Below are 18155 nucleotides of genomic sequence, written 5' to 3'. Positions count from 1 at the left end.
CATCAGGACGATGACCAGGGACTGCCAAGTCTGCGCTGAGTGCAAACCGCACTTCTACAGTCCTGAAAAGGCGCAACTTATCAAGGCCACCCGCCCCTTTGAGCAACTGAGTGTTGACTTTAAGGGCCCCCTTCCCTCCACTGACCGCAATGTCTACTTTCTCAACATTATCGACGAGTTCTCGTGGTTCCCCTTTGCCATCCCCTGCCCCGACACCACTGCCACGTCCTTCATAAAAGCCCTGCGCCAGCTCTTCACTCTGTTTGGATATCCCTGCTATATCCACAGTGATAGAGGGTCCTCCTTTATGAGTGATGAGCTGCGCCAGTACCTGCTGGCTAGGGGCATTGCTACTAGTAGGACCACGAGCTATAATCTCCGGGGAAATGGACAGGTGGAGAGGGAGAATGCCACAGTGTGGAAGGCCACACTTTTAGCCCTTAAGTCAAAGGGGTTGCCGGTCTCTCGATGGCAGGAGGTCCTCCCCGAGGCACTCCACTCCATCCACTTCCTGTTATGTACGTCCACCAATGCCACCCCTCATGAGCAACTCTTTTCTTTTCCCAGGAAGTCTGCCACTGGGACCACCCTACCGGCTTCGCTGACGTCCCCAGGGCCAGTGCTGCTCCGGAAACATGCGAGGAGCAATAAATACTTCCCGCTGGTCGAGAGGGTTCACCTACTACATGCGAACCCCCAGTATGCCTACGTGGTCTTACCTGATGGGCAGGAGGACACGGTCTCCGTCCGTGACCTGGCGCCCGCAGGAGCAGCAGACCACTACCCCGAACACTCCACGGTAACTATGAACCCTGTACCCACCGAGGTGTATACCCACCTGACACCGCGCACACCAAGCCCTACACAGACTCCTCACAACACTCCCATACCGGGCGCCTCGCACATGCATATACCAGGCGCCTCGCACACGCATGAGGGATCACTGTCGCCTAATGGGCTGACACCTCAAGTCAGGCCGGAACCAGCACAACCACCGTCTCCGGTGCAATCACCGCCGGTGCTACGTAGATTGCAGCGACAGATTCGACCACCTGATAGACTTAACCTGTAAATATACTTGTAAGAAACTTTGCCCCATGGGGACTCTCTTTTAAAACAAAGTGGGGGTGAATGTGGTGAACTACATATACCTGTCTGGACACGCCCCCCTTGCTGACTGCTCCTGTGACTCCTCCCACAGACCCCTGTATAAAGGCCATTGGAGGCACTGCTCCTCCCTCAGTCTCCAGGATGTTGTGTGGTGGGCTCTTGCTGCTGACGGTGCTTTCTTCCAACTAATAAAAGCCTACCTTGACTCATGTCTCCGAGAGTTATTGATGGTGCACCAGAGAGATAGGTGACATAGGATCAGAGAGTGTAGAATTGTGGTTGATAAAGCAAAGAAGGTGCACGGGTAACAAAATCCTGATGGGGAGTTATACACAGCCCTCCAAATAGTAGCAAAAATGTAGTCAACAAATTACGAGAGACAAAAAGTGGATGTCAAAAAGGCAATGTTACAATAGTCATGGGTTATTTCAATATGCAGGTAGATTGGGAAAATCAGGTCGGTGCTGGATCCCAAGAGGGCGAATTTCTAGAATGCGTATGAAATGGCTTTTTGGAGCAACTCATGGTTGAGCCCAACACCGGGGGGGGGGGGAGATTAGCTAGTCTGCATTGGGTGCTGTGCAATGAACCAGAATTGATTAGAGAGCTTAAGATAAAAGAACCGTTAGGGGAAAGTGATCATTATATTATAGAATTCACCCTGCAATTTGAGAAGAAGCTAAAGTCAAATGTATCAGTAAAACAGTGGAGTAAAAGGGAATTACAGAGGCATAAGCGAGGAGTTCATAAGAATTGATTGGAAAGGAATTCTAGCAGGGATGACAGCAGAGCAGCAATGGCTGGAATTTCTCACAGCAATTTGTAAGGTGCAAGATATACACATCCAAAATAAGTAATATTCTAAAAGAAGGATGACACAACCATGGCTAACAAGAGAAGTCAAAGCCAACATAAAAACCATAGAGGCAGCATATAAGAGCAAAAATTAGTGGGACTGGGAAGCTTTTAAAAACCAACAGAAGGCAGAAACAAAAAAGTTAATAAAGAAGAAAAAGATGGAATACAAAGGTAAGCTAGCCAATAATATTAAAGAGGATACTGAAAGTTTCTTCAGATACATAAAGTGTAAAAGAGAGGCAAGAGTAGGTCTCAGACCACTGGAAAATAATGTTGGAGAAGAAGAAATGAGGGACAAGGAGATGGTGGCCAAACTGAATAAGTATTTTGCATCAGTCTTCACTGTGGCAGACACTAGTAAAATACTGAAAGTTCAAGGATGTCAGGGGGTAGAAACATGTAAAGTTGCCATTACCAGCAAAAAGCTTCTTGGGAAACTGAAAAGTCTGAAAGTAGACAAGTCACCTGGACCTGATGATATACACCCCAGGGTTCTGAAAGAGGTAGATGAAGAACTTGTGAAAGCATTATTTATAATCTTTCAAGAATCATTGGATTCTGACATGGTGCTAGAGAACTGGAAAATTGCAAATGTCGCTCCACTCTTCAAAACGGAAGAAAGGAAATATGGGCCAGTTAGTCTGACCTCAATGATAGACCTCAAAGGAGAAACGGTGGATTTTCAGAAGGTCTTTGACAAGGTGCCACGCATGAGGTTGCTTAACAGATTAAGAGCCTTCAGCAGGACGGCCCAAAACATCGAATGTACTCTTTTCCATAGATGTTGCCTGGCCCGCTGAGTTCCTCCACCATTTTGTGTGTGGTGCTTGGATTTCCAGCATCTGCAGATTTTCTCTTGAAAGTAAATGCAATGTTAGCATTCATTTTGAGATGACTAGAATACACAGTAAAAGCAAAGATGTAATGTTGAAGCTTTATACGGCACTAGTGAGGCCTCACTCGGGAGTATTGTGAGCAGTTTTAGGCCTCTTATCTACAGAAGGATGTGCTGACATTGGAGAGGGTTCAAAGGATGGGGGGGGGGGGAATCTCATTGAACCCTATCATACATTAAAAGGCCTCAATTGTGTAGATGCTGAAAGGATGTTTCTTATGGTGGGGGAGTCTAAGGCCTGTGGACACAGCCTCGGAGTGAAGGGACGTCCATTTAGAACAGAGATTAGAAGGAATTTCTGTTGCCAAAGAGTAGTGAATCTGTGGAATTTGCTGCACAGGCAGCTATGGAGGCCAAGTCATTAGGTATATTTAAGGCAAAAGTTGATAAGATTCTTAATTAGAGAGGGTCTGAAGGGATATGTATAGAAGGCAGGAGATTGGTGCTGAAAGGGAAATGGATCAGCCATAATGAAAGATGATATTTGATGGACCAAATATCCAACTTCTGCTTCTATATCTTATAGTCTTATGTTAATAAGTATTTTAAAATGAGAAATATCTTACCCAACATCATCATCCAGTATTGAGTCCTCTGTATCAATCATTTTTTAAAAATAAACATTTCCAGACTTTTCTCAATAATATTTATGACAACTTAAAACTTTCTCAAATTTTTCAGAACCCAGATCAGTTATACAATTTTTAAAAAAAATCATACCTGCATCAGGAAAGACTTCGGAATGGGAAACTGATTGTTCATTTTGATATTCAGAAGTGTTCACAAGTTTGGCTTCAGTCATTAACTCTAATTCACTGCTGAAACAAAGAAAACTGTGCCTTTGGCAAAATATATTTTCCAAGTGAAAACTTTGCAAATCTAAATTTAAATTTCTGGATTGGAAGATTTCCTGCTGTGGATTACTGATGATTCTAGTTAATTGGGACACTTTAGATCCATTAAGCAGCTGCCCCAAGTAGCCAAAGTTTCATGGAAATTATTAAAAAGGTATTTTAAGAAACCACCATTTCACTGAGTAACAATTTATGTACTTATACAGAACAAATTATAACACTGTCAATACTACTACAGCACTATAAAACTGTGTAATGGTTCCAAATACGCTGCCATGTTCTTTTGATTGATTGTAGATGAACAAAATCAGCGCAGACACCTAGTGTAGATAATTGACAAACTTCAAACGTTTTCAATGACTACATCCTCCAAGTCTTCATTTTCATTGTAACGTTCAAGATGAGTGTTGATACTTTCAAATTCTTCATAGTTCCTAGTTCTCCATTGAACTCACTTTAATATTTGTGTTTTTTGCACGATTTTTAATCTATTCAATATATGTATACTGTAATTCATTTACTTATTTACTATTATTATTTCATCTTCTATATTATGTATTACATTGAACTGCTGCTGCTAAGTTAACAAATTTCATGACATATAACGGTGATAATAAACCTGATTCTGATTCTAGCTTGCTGAAAGTTGTGAAATCATTTCATTTGCACTCCAGGCCATTTCTGGTCTGAATGCTTGAAATCAGTGAGCAAAACAGTTCTTCTTTATTTTTTCAATTTTTAAAATTAATTTCTACATAGAATACAGAGTTCAAGAAAATACATATAATAAAACAAAAAAGATATAATACCAAATACATTATATTTGAATCACATTGACAAACTCCTTACCCTATATTCGTGTAGATTAATTCATATGTTGAGATATAATTATTTTATAGGAAAAAAATCTATACCCACTACCAAAGCCGAAGCTGTTTGGTAAAGAAAAAAAAACCTTATCAGATAGTGAAATGTGCCATAAACCAGCATCTCTACTTTAATGGGAAATAAAAGGTTTTGAAAGTAAATCAAAAACTGTCCCCGTAAATTTTGAAAATCTTGGTTAGATTCAGAAATTGAACAAAGAATCTTTTCTAAATTTAAGCATGCCATAACATCCCAATGAGCGTGATTAGGCAGAGTAGCATTTCTTCCTTCCATTTAAGCAAGAGCACCCTCCTAGCCATTGAGAGATAAAAGCCAGAATGTGCAAGTCAGATGTCTTCAAAATGATATCATTCCCTCCAACAATACCAAATAAGGCGGTCAAAGGATTAGGCTTAAAACTTACTTTAAAAAGTACAGAAAAAGTTTGGAATAGTTCCGGTACATAGAGATATAAAGAAACGGAAAATTAATTAAACATCCGAGCTCAAACAATATTCTTTGAGAAATTGTTTTGCGTCTTCGAGTGACTTAAACCATTTAAACGATTTATCGGGTAAGATCACTCTTAGGCAGGCAGGGAACAGCAAAGCCGGTCGAAGATTCCTTTGAAAACATTCCGACATCACCACTTTAAAACACAATCATTCTTGCATTACCTCGGGACAATAACCTTCAACCAAATGAAACTTAAGATTTTGATGTTCAATAATTCCTTTACGACAAGCAAATCCAATTAAATGCTTCTTCGTACTCACATAATGAAATCGGAGAATAACAAGACTCCATTTTAACTCTTTCAGTGGTTTCAGCTTTAAAGACCTACGTGTGCGATCCAGTACTGAAGGGGAGGTAAGGACTTCGGGACCAAAAACTTCCATTAAGAATTGAGAGAAAAATTCAGTAAGGTTCCCACTCTCGACGTCTTCACTGAGTCCTATTATTTGCAAATTCTCTCTGCGACTGCGACTCTCCAAATCAATATTCTTGGCTTTACACTGCTCCAAAGTACGAGTAGTCGAATTTAATTTCTTTTCAAAAGAGTTCATTCTGGAAACTCGCTGTTTCCCAGTTTCAATAAGCTCAGAAATTTACCGTTGTTGCTCTTCGTTCTCTTTTTCAAGTGCTTTCATTTTACCTTTGATTCTCTTCAATAATACAGCAAATCCAGCGAATCTTTTGTCAAGTTTTTCATCCAATTTTTCATTCAATAAATTCAAAATATCTTGTAAAGTAAGTTGAGGCTGCGTAGGCTGATCTTCTTTCTTCCCATTTCCATGACCAGTTTTCTTGCCTTCGGCTAATGCCTTTCTTGCTCTAGAAGTAATTTCCGTTGATTAAACTTGAGAATTCAAACATATATAGATGTTAAAGACCCTTTGATATATATAATAAAAGGGTGATTAGGAAATTGAAAAATGACTGGAGCAGAACCAAAGTGTGACCTACTCCATCTAGCATCACCAAGAGACTCCCTAGTTAGGAATACTTATTTCCAATATTTTTCAAGACTTGGACATATCCAAAACATATGAATGAATGAAGCTTCTCCATTGTTACACCTATCATAGTAGGGAGAAATATCGATATAAAAATGCGATAACTCACCCTTGGTCATATAAGCCCTACGGACCACTTTAAATTGTAAGAGGGAATGACGGGCACATAACGATGAAGTATTAACCAGTTTAAAAATTTCATTCCAAGTTTCTTCAGAAATTGAAGCCTGTAAATCTTGTTCCCAAAGATTTTTGATTTTGTCTAAAGAATCATTTCTCATTCCCAGCAACATATCATAAATATTGGATATTGGACCATTATAAAAGGGTTTCACATTAAGAATTTCATCTAATAAGTTCTTATCAGGACTTTTAGGAAATCTATATCATGGAAATCGCAAAAAGTCTCTAATTTGTAAATAGTGAAAAAAGTGGGTTTTGGTAAACTATATTTAGTTGACAGTTGTTCGAATGAAGAAAGACTTCCTTCAACAAACATCCTGGAAACATTTAATATCCAATCTATCCCATTGTTTAAAAACTACATCAGTCATAGAGGGCTTAAAAATTAATTGAAAAATGGGACTAGAAAGGGGAAAAACTCAATAAACCAGTGTTTTCTAAATTGTATCCAGATTCTGAAGGTATGTTTAACTACCACATTTTCAGTTATTTTACTTAAAGATAAAGGAAGTGAAGATCCCAAGAGAGAGAGACGATAGAGAATTTATTAACAGAGTTAGCTTCTAAAGAAACCCACCCTGGATAGTCCTCATGATTAATATAATATAACCAGAACGCCAAGGTTCCACATATTAACTGCCCAATAATAAAAACTAATATTTGGTAAACCTAAAACTCCATTCTTTTTAACTTTCTGGAGATGAACTTTATTCAGTCAAAGATGTTTATTTTTCCATATGTAAGAATCAAAAAAGGATTTAGGAATAAAGATGGGTAAGGCCTGGAAGAGATATATAAATTTGGATAAGATATTCATTTTAATAGAGTTAATTTGGCCAATCAATTATAACGAGAGGTGATGAATTTGATCATGTTCTTTCTATATAATTTAATAAAGTAAGAAAACTTTCCTTAAATAGGTATTTATAATTCTTAGTCATTGTTACACCTGAATAAGTAAATTGGTTTCTTACAATTTTAAAAGGAAGATTAGTATTAGTTGATACCAAATTATTCAAAGGAAAAAGTTCACTCTTATGTAGGTTTAATTTATATCCAGAAAACTAGCTAAAATGAGAGCGTAGAGAAAGTGCAGAAGGTAACGAAGTCTCAACATTAGAAACAGAAAGCAATAAGTCATCTGCATAAAGTGAAACTTTGTGGGTAGTACCCTTCTGCAAAATACCAATGATATCACTAGGTTCTCGAAAGGCAATAGCTAAGGGTTCTAAGGCCAGGTCAAAGAGCAAAGGGCTCAAAGGACAACCTTGTCTGGTTCCACGTTGAAGTTTAAAGGTACTAAATAAGATCCTTCTATATGTTTGGATTCTCATACTGAATTGCTGCAAAAACACAGAAAAGAAACTTATGAGGAATTTCAACGATTCAGAAAATAATCCTCTGAAGAGTTCCAGCAATTTGGCTCTGAAATTAAACAGCTAGGTATAAAACTGGATTCTATTCAAAAAACCTTAACTGAGCACAATAAATGAATAAAAGAGAATGAAGAAATCCTGTCGATTCTGGATGAGAAGATGGATGACCTGCAAAAGTGTTATGAAAAACAATCCAAGGCTAATGAAGAATTAAGACAGAAGAGTACTGATCTAGAAAACAGAAGCAGAAGAAATAACTTACAAATTCTTGGTGTCAAAGAGCTAACTGAAGGTGATTGCCCTACAGAATTCTTTGCAAACTTTCTGGTTCAGCTATTCCCTAATATTTTAAAGTCGACACCAATGATTGACCGAGCTCACAGAGTGCTTGGGAATAGTATGCTTGGAAATAGACCACATTCAGTAATAAACTGCTTTCATGAATTTCAAACAAAGGTCTTTATAATTTGTGAATCCCGTCGGAAAGGTATGATCGATTACAATGGCAAGAAGATTAGGATTGTCAAGGATTTCTCAGCAGAGATCATGAGGGAGCGTGCTAAGTTTAAAAGTGTCATGTCAGAGCAATTCAACAAAAATTTTAAACCTTCTTTACTATATCCGGCTTGGCTCAGAATTATACTGAGGGATAGATTGAAGGAATGGTTCCGTTTGAGTTTAGAGGCTCAGAAATTTTTAAAGTCAGAAAATTGACTATTATTTTTTTACATGAACAAGTGCGTATTTTACCTTTGGTAAACTTTGCAGTCAACTCTCTTTTTGAACCTTTTAAAGGCTTTATTTTGAGAATAAGACTTTAACGAGCTAATACTTCGTGTTTATATTATACTTACTTTTCTGGAGTTCTTGATATCAGAATTAAGTGTCTCTTCTTTTTAATCTGTTGTTTTGACTAGGTTGGAATACTTCTAACCATGCAATTAATTTGGAGCTAAGCCAGCAGGTTCTCCGGGAGGATGTTATCATTAGCTGTAGGCATCAACTTTCTCTCTTTGGGATGGGGGAAGGGGGTTGGGTTCCCCCCCGAAAGCTGTTTTGGATTCTTAGCCAATTCTGTTGCTTGGTTACCTTATCTCAAAGGTCACTGTTTAGTTTTATTAATCATTTTGGGAACTATCCTTCTAACTTTTCTTTTAAATAGTATTAAAATGGATTATATTAATAACTTACTTAGTCTTAATGTGAAAGGGTTAAATCACCCTGCAAAACGAAATAAGATTTTTGCCTATATTAAAAAACTTAAGGTCCCAATTTTTTTTTTTATATAAGAAACTCACGTACGTAACTCTGACAATTCACACATTTTTAGCTGATGGAGAGGATTACACTTTCACTCTTGTTTTCAGGCAAAGTCTAGGGGAGTTTTGATTTTTATAGATAATACAGTTCCCTTTGTTCAATACAAGATATCTCTAATACTAATGGGCATTTTGTTATAGTATCAGGGAAATTAGAGAATAAATTAATAGTATTTGCTAATGTATATGCCCCAAATATTGATGACCCAGGATTCTTTGAGCATCTTTTTTCTGTTTCTGCCTGATTTGAGTTTGTACGCATTGGTGATAGCAGGAGACTTTAATTGCTGGTTAGATCCAGTTTTAGGTTGGTCATCTTCTAAACCAGCAACACTTAATAAATCAGCTTTGTTTGTTCATTCATTCTTAATGAAATGTGGTATTGTTGATGTATGGTGCTTTCTATATCCAGCAGATAGAGAATATTCATTTTTCTCTCATGTTCATCATACATATTCCAGAACTGATTTTTTTTATTGATAGCCAAATGATTCCACTACTTCGATCTTGTGAATATAAAGAGATTGCTATCTCTGATCATGCTCCTCTGTGTTTTTAATGTTTAAATCTTCCTGGTTTTCCTCAAACAGATTCTGGCATCTTAATCTAACTTTGTTATCTGACAAGGATTTTCTAAAGTTCTTGGAGAGACAAACTATTCTCTTTTTTGAACAGAATATGGTGGAGGAGACTTCTAAGCCTTGTTATATGGGATGCCTTTAAGGCATATATTAGAGGACAAATCATCTCTTACACTTCAAGTGTTAAGAAAAAAACTAATAAATAGAGAATTAATTTAGCCAATCCGCTGAAACAATTAGACCATGAATATGCTTTGGCTTCAGATCCTGTTCTATATAAAAGACAAGTTGAAATTAAAACTAAATACCGTAAATTCCGGACTACAGAGCACACCTGATTCAAAGCCGCACGCTCTAATTTTAGAAAGAAAATCAATTTTGTACTTGTACAGGCCGCACCGGATTTTAAGCCGCAGGTGTCCCACATTGTAATATGAGATATTTACACAGAAAGATATTACACGTGAGGATTTTTTAACTTTTAATTAAATCCGTATGGTAACATAAACAAATACATATTGCAAATGCTTTTTTTCGAACCGTGCCTGTAACACGGCTACTTTAAAATATACATACGTATCGGTAACACACAAATTACGTTGCGTATACTTTTTTACTGAACAGTGCACGAACAACATTCCAATATCTCCTAACGACTGGTAAAAAAAATATATATACTGCAGCCTACCAGGAAAAGTTATTGATCGCCTTTAACTTAAAAGCTGCATCATATGCTTGCAGCGTTCTCGCTCGGGTGTAATGCGCTCGCCCCCTCCTTTCCGTTTATCCCAAACCGGTATTTTCCCACAAGACGCGCCGAAACCGGATGTGACGTCACAGCATTCCGGGATGTAGTACAGAAAACAAATATACTTAAAACACTTCTAACTTTAACTAGAAAATACTAACAAATGAATTACTAAGCGAAAATATTATAAACTAAATAACTGCCATAAAGGCAACACAATGCTTTTCTTTGAGTGTTTTCCATGTTGATGAGGGTGAGTACAAATGACTGATTTACAATAATTTAATTGTGAAAGTGTGCTTGATTTATCGTACAATTTCATTGGACCTCTGTGAACTACTCATCAATTTTATTGGTCTACTGTTACGAGGCAAAATGTTTTTGGCGGCATGAAAAAAAAACATGCATTAGCCGCACTGTAGTAAAGGCCGCAGTGTTCAAAGCGTGGGAAAAAAGTAGCGGCTTATAATCTGGAATTTACGGTACCTTCTTTTATTAAGGTATCCTATTGAAACTCAACTCCTAACGGATAAAAGACAATTTTATATTCATGGAGATAAAACAGGTAAATTATTGGCTAACCAAATTAAAACTTCTATTGCTAAATGACAGATTAAAGAGATTTGTAAAGTTAATGGTATCAGGACAACTGATCATTTAGAAATAAAAATACCTTTAGAGAATGTTCTGACCCTCCTAAAGTTAATACTGTAATGAATAACTTTTTAGACCAATTAAATATTCCTACACTTTCTGTAGATAACCAAAAACAGTTGGATCAACCTAGTTCTTATGAAGAAATTGCCGAAGCTGTACATTCACTGCTCTCAGGGAAGGCTGCAGATCCTGATGGATTTCCTGAAGAATTTTATACACCTCATTTATGTTCAGTCTTTTCAGATTCTTTTAAGTTGGGTAGGTTGTCACAACCTTTTCATGAAGCTTCTATTTCGCACATCCGTATGAAGAGTAAGAACCCAACTCAATGTTCTTTATATAGACCAATCTCCTTTCTTAATGTTGATACTAAAATCCTATCTAAAGTTCTGGCTTGTAGGATTGAAAATATCTTACCACCTATCATTTCTGACGATCGACTGGAATTATTAAAAAATGATATTCTCATTTTAATATTTGCCAGTTATTAAATGTTAGCTATTCCCCTTCTAAGGAAATATCGGAATGTGTGATATCCTTAGACACTAAGAAGGCTTTTGATCGGGTTGAATGGCATTAATTATTAAAATTTTTAGAAAAATTTAATTTTGGGCCCAACTTTACTCAATGGCTTAAATTACTTTATTTAGCTCCTTCTCCTTGGGTTCTTACTAATTCTCAGAATTTTAAACCATTTAAACGGCAAAACAGTTCTGAATTGTCTTTATCGAAGTAACTGCTGTCGCTGATAATAAATTAACTGGGCACAGAACACACACACTTTCATTAAGTATACTTTTTATTTACTTGTGCAAATTGCTATTTTTATACAGACTTGGCTTGTCAGTTACAGATGTTGATTACTGCAAGTTGTGTATGTTTTGTAAATTCCTTACTTGCAAGATCAATCTTCATTCACAATAAAGGTGTTAAAAGTCAATCGAAACTTCAAGTGGACACAGAGGGCATTTTGAAATTAGTAAAGACAAGAGAGCCTTAGTTGTTGGATATGTTCCACATCCTTCTGTCATCTCCTCTGTCTCGGGCGCCACCATTGTGTAAAGGAATGCTGTGTCTCAGGAATATCTTTCTGGAAAGTCTCAGTACAAGGCCTCACTTGTTTAGCCTGAGTATACACTGCCACAGTCTGTCTTCACAGTGCTAAGCAATGGTGTCCCTGGCAGTCTCACTTGACTACAAATGCCCCACCTATTGCCTTTACTGAAACCTCCGTATCTTACTGCTTATTTCTTGCCAACTATCAGTGAAAAAAAAATCACTGCTTTTTGAACATAAGCACACACAACTGATGCCATTTAAATACTATTCCCTCTAAGCATGATGTCTTGTCTAACAGCCACACAATGAACTGTTTGGCAAATTTTCCTGCCCCAATTAAGCGTGTCCCAAATAAACAAAAGAATTCCTTGCAATCTTGATTAGTTTTTGCTCGTAAGAGTTGTCCCCAATAATACCGCCCTGCTTAACCGTTGACCCAATGAACCTATATCTACAGTATTCCACAAAGAGTTTCATGCACATAAATTCCACCACAGCTCAAAATTGTGACCAAGATGTTTCATATCCCAAAACTTTCAGCGTCACACAGCAAATGAGTACTGAATAAACATTGAGAACTGATTTTTACCAAAACCTGTCCGATAAGCAATGGGAAAAGATACTGAGAGAGGAAAAAAAAATCAGTGGTGACAAATTCACTAACTGACAAATTGAATAATTTGTCAGTAACTTTGTCAGTAATTTTGACAAATTTTGTCAGTAATTTGTCAGTAACTTTGTCAGTAATTTGTCACTAACTGACAAATTGAATAATTTTTCCTTCTGATTTAGATCCATAATACGTGTATGTACCTAACAGAAGTTCTTTAATACTGTAAATACAAATAAATTCTCTTGCACAAATACCAGACTAATAGGAAAAATAACTGTATTTCACTGCATAATGGAATATGTACTGTTGTACTGAGTGGCGATGAGCAGTGATAAAACTTCCAAGTTATTAGGTTTTCATGGAGAACATTTTCAGAGAAAGGGAACTTGCATTTATTTAGCATCGTTCATTATTATTTCAGCACCTCCAAAGAAATTACACCCATGGAACAAGTTTTCATGTAGGAATTGCAGAAGCTATTTGTGCAAAACTTAATCATGTTGCTGTTTGTGTCAGCGTGTTTATGTTTATGAAGCGATGTTCAGAGCATGCTTTATGAACACTAAGAACTTAAATAGAAATCAAAATCTAATAAAAAGTTGGATTTCAGTTCCTGAAATCTGGGCAGTTTAAATGGTTTGGTGAGATTTAGATGGGTGGAAGGGCCTACTTCTGTGCTGTAGTTTTCTATGACTATGAATAAAAAGCAAATATCTCATTATTGCATGAAGATTTTGTCTAGAGATTCAGAACATTTTAAGTCATATTTATGCATAAATAAGAGAAAATTCTACTGGTTTCCACAAAAGTTCTAGCACCACTGTACGACTGGGTGGAGCAATGTGGTGGTGATTTCCATGGGAGCAGAGATCTGTCCTCAAATTCCACTCCCTGCCTGTGGAGAGGAGTCCTGAAGGAGCTCTTGCTTGGGTGCTTTCAGCGCTCTTACCAGCCTTAACAAATGGGATGAGTTATCATCCTGCTGGGGAAAGTCTGCTTCTTGCATCCTGCCAGCAGATAGCTTAGGATCACCACCAGCTTCTTTAAGACATGAGGGTACCATCTGTAGCACCCTTGGGACAGCACAGTCTTGCATCCTGTCAGGATGTGTTGGAGGTTGGCATTGGTGGTATCACATAGGGGGCAGCTATCCTCACAGCTGAACTACTGGTGATGATTTCAGTAGCAGGACAAGGTATCATAAGTTGCTCTGATGAGGAAGCTAACCTGTTGATGCTGCCCTCCCATGAGATCCATCTTCCCAGGAGGCCGTGTGCCACTGTCTTCACTCTGTAGTGCTCCCGCTGTCCTTGCCACCTCCTCCACTACCATGGTTTTCCTTTCTTTCTTTGTCCTGCCACAGGGTTTCGCCCAGAAACGTTAACTGTACTTTTTCCCATAGATGCTGCCTGGTCTGTTGAATTCCTCCAGCGTTTTGTGTGTTGCTCAGTTTTCCAGCATCTGCAGATTTTCTCTTGTTTGTGATCACTTACCCCAAACTTGGATCCTCTAGTTTTAAGTACTTCTGCTATGGGAAAATGGTTTCTATCTGCCCTTCAAAAATTTTATGCACTTTTCAGGTCCTCACTCAGCCTCACCCTACTACTAGGAAATCAAACTGAGCTCTTTACTCTCTCTCCTCATACCAAAACACTCCACCCCAGCAACATCGAATTACCTTCTGCACTGACTCCAGTACAATCGCATTTTTCCTACAACACGTTAATCAGAACTGCACACAGGAACACTGACATCAAATTCACAAACCTGGAATCACCTGGACTATTCTTGCTGTCCTTCTCAAATAAAAAAAGTCTAGTTTATTGTCATATGCACATGTATGCACAGAGGCAATGAAAAACTTACTTCCAGCACCCCAGCACCACAGGCACACAGTGTCAGATAAGCAATATTCACAAGGTGGGCCTATGGGGGAGACTTGATAAAGGTGCTGATCTATCTTACCTCTGTATCCCTCCTTGTCACCATTTTTGATCCAGTCACAACAGATGGCTTTTGAGCCGTATGCAGCCACACAGCTGTGAGTACAGCAGTGGGCTAAGTAGGCATCCTTGAGCTACATCTGCACTGAATGTTTTAGTTGAGTAGCATTGCAACAACAATCTCACGCTCAACATCAGCAAGACCAAGGAATTGATTGTGGACTTCAGGAAGGGGAAGTCAAGAGAACACACACCAGTCCTCACTGGGGGAAATCAGTAGTGCAAAGAGTGAGCAGCTTCGAGTTCCTTGAAGTCAACATCACAAATGATCTACCTTAGGCACAACATGACCTAATCATGAAGGAGGCATGTCATTGGCTCTACTTCATTAAGAGTTTCATGACATCAAAAATTTTTGCAAACTTCGAGAAATGTACGGTGGAGAGCATTCTGAGTGGTTACATCACTAACTGGTATGGAGGCTCCAAAGTACATTATTGAAGGAGGCTATAGAGGGTCGTAGACATAACCAATGCCATCAAGTCACAATACTCCCTCCCATCAAGAATATATTGAAGAGGTGTTAAGTCAAAAAGGTTGCATCTATCATTAAGGACCCTTGCCATCTGGGGCATGCCCTCTTCTCATTACTATCATCAGGAAAGAGATGTAGGAGACCGAAGACCCACATTCAGCATTTTAGGAAACCCTCTTCCCCCATCGTCAATTTCTGAACAGTCCACAAATCCATAGGCATCAACCTGTTATTCCTGTTTTGCACTACTTATTTATGTAACGTAGTAATTTTGTGTCTTGCACTGTACTCCTGCCGCAAAAAACAAAATCACTACATACTTCAGTTATAATAAACATGATTCTGGTTTCTCCAGTCATCTGGCACCTCTTCTATGGCCAGTGAAAATTTAAAAATGTCAGAAGTCCAGCAATCTCTTCCCTCGTCTCCCATAGCAGCCTGGGTTATATTTCATCAGGTCCTAGAGATTTATTACCAATATGTCTGCTGACATCTAATACCTTCTCCTTTTCAATGACAATGTGATCCAGAATTTCATGAAATCCCTCCACAAATTCTCCAACACAACAACTTTCTCTCCATATTCAAGACCTTGCCTATGTGCTAAGCCATTAACCACGGAAACATGCCAAGCATGTGGGACACTGATCTTCCTCTATGCAAAATACAAGAGAGATCATAGATCAAATTTTGCAAATGTGAGAGTTTCCAATCATTGTCTATGGCCACCATGAAAGTTAACTACCGCTTCAAATGCAGTTAACAAATTCATTTATATTAATTATTTTTGAACATATTCCAAGAAACATTAAATGCCAAACATACCTGAGAATGTAACCAACATAGTAGGGTTGTGAGGAAGCCCATCAAAAACACTGAAGTTAATGAAAATCAAAACGTGTCAGAACAGATTTTTTAAAAACTGCAGCAGAGTCAGAGATTTATACAGCATAGAAAAGAGCACTTCGACTCAACTTGACCATGCCAACTAAGTTGCCTTCTTGAGCTAGTTCCATTTGTCCATGTTTGGTCCACTTCTCTTATCCATGAACTTTCAGAAAATGGAAAATGAACTGCAAAATTCTGACACTGAATTTTGTGGTGAGGACACAGGAAAGGTTTTCATCTGATGACTCTTCCATGAAGCTCATATTTATGCAGGTGTCACTGCACAGTAGAACATGGCACCACCACTCCAGAGTCTGCTAAATCTTCCTGAAGGTCTTTTGCAGTCAAACAGGGGTTTGGGTTTGCCTTTCTAGCAAACCTACGAGCAGTTCTCTCGGAACGTTTTCTTGGTCTTCCAGACCTCAACTTGACCTCCACCATTCCTGTTAACTGCCATTTCTTAATTACATTATGAACTGAGGAAACGGCTACCCGAAAACGCTTTGTTATCTTCTTATAGCCTTTTCCTGCTTTGTGGGCATCAGTTATTTTAACTTCAGAGTGCCATTAGAAAGAAAGCATGGTAACACCTCTACTTTCTTAGAAGTTTGCAAAGGCTCGGCATGTTATCTAAAACTTTGACAATCTTCTATAGAAGTGCCGTGGAGAGTATACTGACCGGTTGCATCATGGCCTAATATGGAAACATCAGTGCCCTTAATGCAAAAATCCTACAAAAAGTTGTGAATGCAGCCCAGTCCATCACAGGTAAAGCCTGCCTCACCACTGAGCACATCTTAATGGAGTGCTGCCACAAGAAAGGACTGCCACTATCAAGGCCATGCTTTCTTCTAGCTGCTACCATCAGGAAGGAGGTACAGGAACCTCAAAGCCCACAGCACCAGGTATTACCACACATTATCACAGCATCAGGATTTTAAACCAGAGCGGATAAATTCATTCAACACAAAACTGAACTGTTCCCACGTCCTATGGACTCACTCTTCACCTGTGTTCTGGATATTGATTGCTTATTTATTGTTACTTTTTATTTTTCTCTTTGCATTTACTGCAATTGCCTGCAAGAAAATGAATTTCAGAGTTGAATATGGTGATATATCTTAACTTTGATAATAAATTTACTTCAAACTATTTAAAGCTTAGTTAAGCATGGCCAAGAACTGCTGGCTTTAACAAAGTTACTCACATATTATGTTAAAAAGCAATATCTGTTCCAATAAGTAATCTTTCATTAAGAAAAAAAGACAAATTCCAAAGTTTTTTGCGGTAACGTGTTTGGTCAGGTGCCCAACGTTGATATACTGGCCTATTAACAAACTGATAAAGTTTGCTTTGACCACGAAGTTGCTAAACCAGACGAAGTGATTTTTTCACCAGATGAATTTGATTCATTTTCTAATATATTATGTTCATGATCACCTTTGTGAATAATGTTCAGAAGTTGCGAAATAAGAAAACTGTTTGAAATACACACCGATTATAATGATCTACGTTTATGTGCTCAATAATGCCGAGTCCGAGTTTGTCTGGCAACATGGGAATTGCAACCACAAGGAATTTAGCGTCAAAATTCGGGAACGCCCCAGGTGCATTTGTGCAGGGATGTGGAAGCCGGTGTTGGATGCTCCCAACAAAAGGGGAACATTCCCCTCCTTGCACAGAGCACCTGGCCGCGACCTACGAAGTAGACATTGAAGGGACACGGGCTCTGAGGCTCACCAGTTTGGCCGAGAACGTTCGGGATTGGGGCGACACGGCTCTGAAGAGGAATCCACTGGATCGGCCACCAACGACTGCCGTTTTCTCCCCAAACACTCGATATCCCCAACATTCTTGTCAACGGCAACCCGATCATTTATTCGCCATGCCATCGGGTTCTTGATCATGCTACCAGGCACTGGACGCGTCGAATACACGCGGCACGAGAAGATTCCAGGCGCTTCGGTTTTAAGGCACTGCGCACGCGTGGATCTAGTTTCGCACGCGTCGAAAAAAACTGTTCCTCAAAGCTGTAGGGTGTGGCTTCAAGTGTTCCGCAGAAGTTGGTGACTTTAAGGACAAAGATGCCACCATTCAGCACGCACATAATTATAACTCACGGAGGGAGGGAGTGAATTTTGATGGAATGACA

General features: G+C 38.6%; 1 protein-coding gene across 6 annotated transcripts in view; it reads right to left on the bottom strand.

Annotated features, from left to right (window-relative positions):
- The window catches only part of tdrd9 (tudor domain containing 9), a 150930-nt gene extending 132996 nt beyond the window's left edge, over positions 1-17934 (bottom strand). For 4 of the 6 annotated variants that reach the window (XM_073039764.1, XM_073039766.1, XM_073039768.1 and 1 more), the window contains exon 1: positions 17744-17934. In XM_073039764.1, the coding sequence (XP_072895865.1) occupies positions 17744-17879 (136 nt within the window). In that variant the 5' untranslated portion in view covers positions 17880-17934. Of the gene's footprint in view, positions 1-3583; positions 3682-17743 lie in introns of all 6 variants that reach the window. The other 2 variants (XM_073039769.1, XM_073039765.1) reach the window with 2 other exon arrangements.
- Between the last annotated feature and the right edge of the window lie 221 nt (positions 17935-18155).

The sequence above is a fragment of the Hemitrygon akajei genome, chromosome 3 (genome assembly GCF_048418815.1).
Source record: "Hemitrygon akajei chromosome 3, sHemAka1.3, whole genome shotgun sequence".
Taxonomy (NCBI): Eukaryota; Metazoa; Chordata; class Chondrichthyes; order Myliobatiformes; family Dasyatidae; genus Hemitrygon; species Hemitrygon akajei.
Note: the sequence above shows the minus strand (reverse complement) of the source record. Positions and strands in the feature narration are given on the sequence as shown.